Here is an 8,175-nt window from a genome sequence, read left to right as displayed (position 1 = left end):
GGCTATCTCAGAAACCAGAGAGTCAGTGTTTCTCATCCACCCATCCCCACTGCCCAGGCAAAAGATGAGGAAAAATCTGACCTGTCCAAGCAGAATCTAGTGTCTGCCATTCAGGAACCAAAAAATATGAATGACAGTACTCTCATTCCAAATTCTAGTGGTATAGATTCAACCCAGAATGGTATCTCATCTCAGGTCAGTGATGTTTATACAAGTTTTAACTCTCAAACTAACTCGGCTCCAACCTCAGAACCAAAGAGAGCCTTTTCAAGATTATTTGGCAATGAAGTCATGTCCCGGAACTCTGAAATCAAGAAAATAATCTCTGATAGGTTTCCACATGGAGCCAGAAACCTTCTGGGCTCATTTTCTACCCAACAAAGGCAAGGCATTTCTCTAAATGATGGCTTTGTGAGTGCTATGAGAGCTGGCCTTCTACGGACCTTCATACAACCGACCAAAGTACAGAAGCATCCAGACAAGAATAAAGAGCCCAGCAACATGACCTACCGTCCCTCTAAACCACTGTTTGCATCCAAAATGTCTGGGTCTACTCTTAATGGTGTCTTTTGGAGGAATGGTGGCAGCTCAAAAAGGCTTCCTCCTCAAATGGGCCCCAATCTATCACCGCCATTTGTAACTGCATACGTTATGAAGTCCAGAAACGGCTATGTAAGGGGCAAAGTATCTCTATCAAAGACCAGTTATACACCATATCAGCACGTTGAAGGTTGGACTGATAAAGACCAATGGAAACCTGTCCCAAGACAACAAAAAGCCCCCGTGTATCGCACAATGTAAAACGACGTGAAGAACAGTGGGGTAGAATCAACACTTTGAGTGAGAGAGATTAACTGGTATGGAAAAACTTTGAAATATTTTTGCATGTAAACATAACTGCTGTGCTTATAATTCGAACCATTTAATTTAAATATGAAGCTAAAAAGATTTCTCACATCTCAAACTTCTCAAAATTCTGAATTTGAATAAAATCATATAGAGACAGCGGTAAATGGTCTACTTTTTAAGATATAGAATGGTGTTAAAGCCAAACATGCAAATGGAAAAATCTGGAGGGACGCTTAAGTCTAAAAGTCAAATTTTAGCTGTCCTGCCTTTCAAGCATAACTAGAAAGTTTTCTTTTTTTTTTTTTTTTTTTTTAAATGTAGGTCAAATCGCTGACTGAAAGCAAGTCCTGTTGTAAATATGGGTAGGTGTTCATATTGTGAATGTTTAATTCTCCACTAACTGAAAACTGGAGTTGAATATGTTCTAATTTCTTTTGTTTTCAATAGGATATTTCCATCTTCAACTTGGAGAAAAAAATCAAGTTTCTACACACATCCAATCAAATTACTTAAAGGCATTTTTTTTACCTCTTGATTGTGTCAGATGGGCTAAACAACTCAACAATTTCAGTTTTTTTTTTTTTTAAAAAGGTTAATTTTTTTTTTGACTCATGCATCGCAATTTGATATTTCTGAGAAATTCCATGTAGGATAACAGTTTAGAAACTCATGTGTTGGTCTTGAAGTCAGTACTGTAGGCCTACCTGAAGCAAGAGATTGTTAAATTTTTCCTGTAACAGCAGTAGGCCTTCTCCAGCAGACACAAGGACAGCTAGAAAGGAATACAGAACAGCAATTATAATAAAAGCACTGAAACACTTCCATTTGAGGCAAAGTAATCTGTCTAGCAAATCCGGGATTTAACTTGACTTTCAATGGCATGTATACTACTAAACCATACTGTACCATGTTATCTGTTTCCATATAGGCCCTGTCCACAGTCCTACGTGTCAGAGGGGTGGTTGTAGCAGTGCGCTGCTCTGCATCAGCAACAAACTTGTGCCTCCAAAAAAATAATAAAACTGAAATCAAAAATGAATAATGCCCAAAGCTAATTTGCATTCCTGAACTATCTTGGTGAATTTTACAAAATACCATACATACACAGATTTAGCACAATGCTACTGTTAAAAACAGTGAATCTGTAATAGTGAAAGGGTGTATATATGGGTCTAGTAGAGGAAGAGATAGTTTGCTTAGTGAAATTTCACAAGATTAGTTTTAAATGTACATGACCTGTAATGACCACCATTCTCAAATTTGAAAAATTCCGTTTTAAACAAAAATCTAAGTTGACAATATGCGTGTATTTATAAAAAAAAAAAAAAAAAAAATTGAAAATGAATTATGCCTGCAATTGATAGCAGTATTAAGTGCAGGGGACACTGATACCTAATTTGAATGCCCAGGGTTGTTGTTTTTAAGAAGTCAATTTAAGTATAATGCTAAGGTGAAGAAAATGTATGTCCATCCACGGAGAATTTAATTATTCCTAATATGTACTTAAAGGGCCGCTTAAAAATGTGTTAATGTGAGCAAATGTACAATGATGGGCCATGTAACCAGAGGGGAACATGATGCAATTGGAAACACTGATTTTTAAAAACAGGAACAACAACAACAAAAAATGTTTTCAGTTTATGTAATCTTTACATGCCTTTCCTCTCACTGAAACACATGTTGGGGTCAGATGGAATGTAGCTATGGGAAAAATACGGTTTTTAATCTTCACCCCTCCACATTTGGTAGCCTGCCGTGGCTTTCAGTCCCGGGACTAAAAGAAAACTTGGGAAAGTGAGCCCCCATGTGTCCGTCTCTAGGAAAGTCACAGGAAGAGGTGGTCTACCTACCAGTCTACAGCCTGAAGATTATCATGTCCCTGGACGGCCAAAAGAGTGTTTTTCAGAAACTGTATTGGGTCCCTGGGGCATGACAGGCTTGACGCTGTCAACAGGGCCTGTTGTCAAAGAATATGAAATAAAGATAATGCCTTTTCGGGTCCAAGAAAAATAAATATTTTAGCGGTGATAGTAGTCAGTTGTCAAAGAAAGTAAAGTGAATGTGTATAAACTACTGTAGAGCTGAGGGCTCTGGTTATCTGTAACGTTACTGTACGGACTCTTTCTACTAAAGAGAACCTACCTTACATATTTGCGGCAGACAGTGGTTCAGTTCACACTCTTTCAGAACAGGTTCTGCATTTGCTACAGCCATGTCTAGTATCCAACAAACAAAAAACGTCTGCAAATTTACATATTAATCGTGTTGATAGTTTGTCAGATTTCGCATGGCACCCCTCTATTTGGAAACTCATCGTTGCTAGGTAACAAAGCAAGTAAAACTTAAGTAATCTTAAGTGTTGGACAACTAATGGGTTTAAATGCAGCGTACAAAGTCAACGGTGTGAACATGGACGCACGTAATTTTTCAGCCAATAAATTGTTTAAGGCAAGTTAAATGTTTTAAAACACATTCGAAATCCATATTTCAAAACTAAAGGCTGAGATTTTGTACACAGCCAGTCACTCAGCGAAAGATTTGGTCGGCCACTCTGCGCCGCCCAGAGCAACGACCGCGTAACATTGTTGACAACTGTAGCCTGTCAGCAAACTTCTCCAATTTTCAGTACAATGAAGCTGTGGACATTAGTTTGGCTTGGCTTTGTAGTAGTTTCGGTTGGTTGTCGTCAGTGCTAGCTAACTAATGAGCCGGGTTATATCGCTGGTAAATCAAAAGATTTGACTCATAACGCTTTCAGAGCATCTGTAACTTGACGTTAGCTAGCTAGCAGAGCTCAGCTACAGACACAGTTAGCAGCAGCATGGGCGATGGCAGTGTCACTCCCAGGCTCGGCAACATGAAGGCATTGCTTGGAATAGTTGCCGGAGCTGGAGCTTCCTACGGGATATACAAACTTATCAGCGGGGGAAGCTTCAAGAGAAACAAGAAAAGTGCCACCAGTGAAAGTCCTGGTGTCAGGAGCAGTCAGCCCGGTGAAGTTTCCCTACAGCCGGGCAGCCTGCTGGCCAAAGTGTCTGGACTTGATGTTGTCTGTCCAAGACCTGCGGATGTTGCATCAGGTAAGAACCATAGAGCTCATAAAGCTGGACAATACTCTCTACAGATAGCTTACATCTCAACTTATCCGACTGTTCCAGCAAAGTGAATATGTCAAGATAATTTCTCAGAATGTCCTGTGTGTTTACAAATTCAAAATTCGCATGGAGTGCTTTTGACTTTAATTAAGAACTAAATGACTTCCTCTGTTTCATAGGTGGCATCATCCACCAGTCCCCCGGCAACCTGGAGCCACAGCACCTGAAAATGCTGCTGTCATGTCTGCAGACCAGCAATAATCCGTCTGACAGATGTCGGGTCCTTCTTACGTTAGGAAACGCTGCTGCCTTCACTGTGAATCAGGTAGAGTAAAAGTATGCTTTCCTTCTGCAAGTGAGGTTAGCACTGGTTGATTTATAGCCAACCAAGAGTCTGAATTTTCTTAATTTTCTTGTTAAAAAGAAGCTGAAGTTGTGTTTTGTTAGTTATCTCACTCTAAGTTCCTTTTTTTTCTTTATCACTGATCTTCCAGAATCTAATACGGGAATTTGAGGGGATTCATATCATTGCTGGTTTCCTCTCTGATCCTGCGGCAGAGGTTAGAGTGCAGACTCTGAATGCTTTAAATAATCTGTGTATGAACATCCACAACCAGGAGCAACTAAAGGTTCGTTGTCGTTCAGTATGGGGAAATAGCATGCAATCTATTGCTGAGAATGAGGTCTTTTTGTCTATATGTTCATGTCCATCTTTGGGGGATAGATTTGTTTCACTAAAAATCTTACCTTGTAGGTTTATGTGCCACAAGTGCTGGAACTGATTGAGATGTCCCCAGTGAATTCTGACCTCCAGCTCAGTGCTCTCAGGCTGCTGACAAACCTTTCAGTCACAGACAAACATCAACACTTGCTGAAAAAATCAATTACACTTTTACTGTCTCTACTTGTCGTGAGCACCGAAGCTTTACAGGTTGGTATCTTTTCAGATTGCTCTTGGGTTGATCATCTTTTACCTTTTTGTAAAAAATGATTGTTGAAAGCTCTCTTTAACAGTTATTTAATAATGATATTATGTGATATCAGTGATACCTCACTGAGATGTTTTCAAAAATTGTAGCTGTGGCTGGAAACCAGTGGAGACCACTACAGCTGTTATTGCAGCCCCATATGTGAAGTATTTTTTTGTTTCAGGTGCAGGCTTTGAAAGTCCTCGTGAATTTGTCTTCTAATCCAGATATGATGGATGATATTGTTCAAGCTCAGGTGAGACTAAAGGGACGAAAATGTAGTCTTTATCTTATCATTCTCATATACGTAAAAAAAACTACAAACTGTTGTGGCAGGGCTCCAGATTTCATTATAAATCTTCATTTTGATCTGGTTATTGTATGCTTTTCGCCCAAGGCTCCCGCTTCTGTTGTGCTGCTGTTTGACGCAAGAACATCCCCCGCGGTGCTTCTGCGGCTGCTGACGTTTGCAGGGAACTTAAAGGCCTGGAGGCCCTCAGCCCAAGTAGCTGATGAACTGAGGCGGAAGCAGGATTGCCTCTTCCGGGTCATGTTAGATGAATCCTCCCAGCTCCACAGCAGACTGGTCCAGCTTCTTTCACACCCTGATGGGGAGATTCAGGCCCAGCTGGCTCGTATCTTGACATAGACCTCTCTGTCTGCACTCTTGACCCATGCACAGCTTTTGCTTCCACACACTTTGCCAAAGCCATCAACCTATCACCCTTCAAGTTAAATTATAAATCTGGTCGACATTAACCTTACAAAAGAGCAGGTTGTGTATCTTCCTGTGGAAAATCAGCTCACACTCGAACACTCTCTATTTCTACAGTATTCCTCAGATCAATATTATTACCACACAAAACTAAACGATCTCTTCAAACTCTCCAGCCACCTTTCCCTGATTTCCATCTCCTTAAGTAACAATTAACTGATTAGCAGTGAGTGAGCAGGAAGCAGGAAGAAACCATTCATTGAGTAGAGTATAAAAACAGGCCACCTTTCCCTGTTTTTTTCCTGCCACCAAGAGTTTTCTTCTCCCTGACACAGACTGTTTTCCTTCAAGATCCACAGTGTCCTTCCTTCTGAGAACTTAACCTGAAGATATTTTCCAGGTGATATTTCTGAACCCAAACCCACTGCCAACAGTTTTCTAGAGAATGCGTCTGTATGACCTTTGCAGCATGACCCAGTATACTACTCCTCTGTGGTTCAGTGAGAGACTTATTGGGAGAGCTGAAGAGGTTTCTTGCTGCACTCCTTAGCATGCCTTGGTGACGCCAATGAATGGGTGTACTACAGCTCCAGTCCTTGCTAATGTATTGGCATTTTGGATTTAAAAATCACAGTCTTATTCCAATGAAAGGAAGATCTTTTTTCTATGCATTTAATTTGAGAAATTGCATCATGATTTTAGAAGAGCCAAAGTGAGGTTAACCTACAGTGTGGCTGGCCCTAGTTTCTGTGATTCTGTGACAAGATGAGGGTTTTGGTGTATCAGGAAGATTTTGAGTTGAAACACTGCGTTCCCCGCATTAAAAAGAGCTAGCTGAGGTACTTTAGGGCACCCAGTACAGAGGCCACATGAGTAAACTTTGCCTTTGAAGGTACACTAACCACAGCTGCCGGGACGGGTTGTTCTGGGATGTACTGGTGTCGCTGAATGTCTCAACTGGCCTACAAACACCTGCATATCCTCCAGGGAGGAGCTGGAGGAAGTTGCACGGGAAGAAGGATGTCTGGACTGCTACGATTGTTTTACAACTACCACAGCAGTCAGACAGATGAGCAACTTGAAAAAATGGAGGAGAGGTTGACCTGGGACAAAGCAGTGATGGTAATAGCCACGATTATTGTTTGTGAAAAATGTTGTGTTGTTGAATGACAACAGTGATTGAATGTTAAATACAAGCCTTGTTATGTTATGTTAAGTTATGCACTTACTGTAGTAAGACAGGCCGTAAGTGACAGGTCCACATGTTTAGCTGGAGGACTGGAGCTGTGGAACCATCTGCTCACTTGTGTAGGTACATACCTCTATTTTGCATGAAAAATTTGATGATTATCTCAGAAATGATATTTAATGCAAGGATTTTATGGCATGAGCCGGGTACAGGTGTATAGAAATGCTGCACATTTTTGATGTTTGGACACTGATTTTATTTCATCCTTATCCTAAATATCTCTCAGGCAATATGGTTTACCAGAACAGATACAACAGGAGGCTGATTTACTTGTGACCTAGATTATCATATTTATTTAATGAAGTTGGTCAGCATTTTCCCTAAAAAATGATAAATTTGTTTGTGTGTTTGAATGGTTCAATAAATGCCCTGTGACCTCTAATTATTGATATCAACCTCCTTATTTCTCACGTTTACTCAAATATATTAAACTAGAAACCTACTCTGAATTTTTGGATAACTCTGCTGTTAGCAGATGATAGGCTGAACTCTAGGGACCACCTTTTGGCTTTTGTCTTATTTCGTCTTACTACCGTCTGAAAAACAGCAAGATTCAGAAGATCTGTGTCAGTGCATGACTTAGAGAAACTTGTCTGCACCCCCCCCCTACTCCATTCACAATCTAGTTGTTGGGGATCTGATGTAGGTGAAGAAAACTGAACACATGACATTGGTTTCCAGTGTGTTGTAGAATAGAGTGTAATTTTATGTGTTTTGCATGTCCATAAATCTCTCAGTGGCCTTAGACCAAAATATGACTGTGAGACGTCCTTACTTTTAGTCTCCAGTATGGGTCAAGCTCGATTAACACTGGATCCTACATTTCCCACAATGCAGCGCTATAAGCATTAGACTGGTAAAAGCCCATGTCTTTTAAACTCCACACCTACAGTTTGAAACGCAGTGTATGTGTATATATACACACACACACACACACACACACACACAGACACAGACACACACTATATATATATATATACACATATAATTTCCTAAATATCTTTTAAACTGGTTTCTAATGTCTGTTTGCATTTTGATGATTTATGCTGTACTTCCTCTAATTTTCATGCATTTTGTAAAGCACATTGAATTGCCCTTGCACATGAAATGTGCTCTAAAATAAACTTGCCTCGTAGCCCAAATTTTTTCATATTAAAATGAGAAAAATGTAATGATCCATGAGAAAAATTGTGCATTCCTGGGTGCACTGATATTAAAAATAAATCATTAAGTCCCTTTGTCAAAGCATGTTTATTTTGACGGGAGGGCTGATGATGAATTTCGACACCACCCTTTAAA

The 8,175-nt window shown here is 40.0% G+C and overlaps 1 protein-coding gene across 4 annotated transcripts in view; it reads left to right on the top strand.

The window, feature by feature from the left end:
* armc10 (armadillo repeat containing 10) overlaps window positions 1-7,462 on the top strand; it is a 9,499-nt gene extending 2,037 nt beyond the window's left edge. Inside the window, exons 3-10 of one of the 4 annotated variants that reach the window (XM_040132913.1) lie at window positions 1-857; window positions 1,171-1,211; window positions 1,778-3,929; window positions 4,124-4,269; window positions 4,439-4,573; window positions 4,699-4,875; window positions 5,097-5,168; window positions 5,310-7,462. The exon at window positions 1-857 is cut by the window's left edge and continues 1,559 nt beyond it. In XM_040132913.1, coding sequence (XP_039988847.1) covers window positions 3,671-3,929; window positions 4,124-4,269; window positions 4,439-4,573; window positions 4,699-4,875; window positions 5,097-5,168; window positions 5,310-5,561 — 1,041 coding nt within the window. In that variant the 5' untranslated portion in view covers window positions 1-857; window positions 1,171-1,211; window positions 1,778-3,670 and the 3' untranslated portion in view covers window positions 5,562-7,462. Of the gene's footprint in view, window positions 858-1,170; window positions 1,212-1,296; window positions 1,754-1,777; window positions 3,930-4,123; window positions 4,270-4,438; window positions 4,574-4,698; window positions 4,876-5,096; window positions 5,169-5,309 lie in introns of those variants that run through there. The other 3 variants (XR_005707943.1, XR_005707944.1, XR_005707945.1) reach the window with 3 other exon arrangements.
* The last annotated feature ends 713 nt before the right edge of the window (window positions 7,463-8,175 follow it).

Source organism: Xiphias gladius, chromosome 8 (assembly GCF_016859285.1).
Source record: "Xiphias gladius isolate SHS-SW01 ecotype Sanya breed wild chromosome 8, ASM1685928v1, whole genome shotgun sequence".
Lineage (NCBI taxonomy): Eukaryota > Metazoa > Chordata > Actinopteri > Istiophoriformes > Xiphiidae > Xiphias > Xiphias gladius.
Note: the sequence above shows the minus strand (reverse complement) of the source record. Positions and strands in the feature narration are given on the sequence as shown.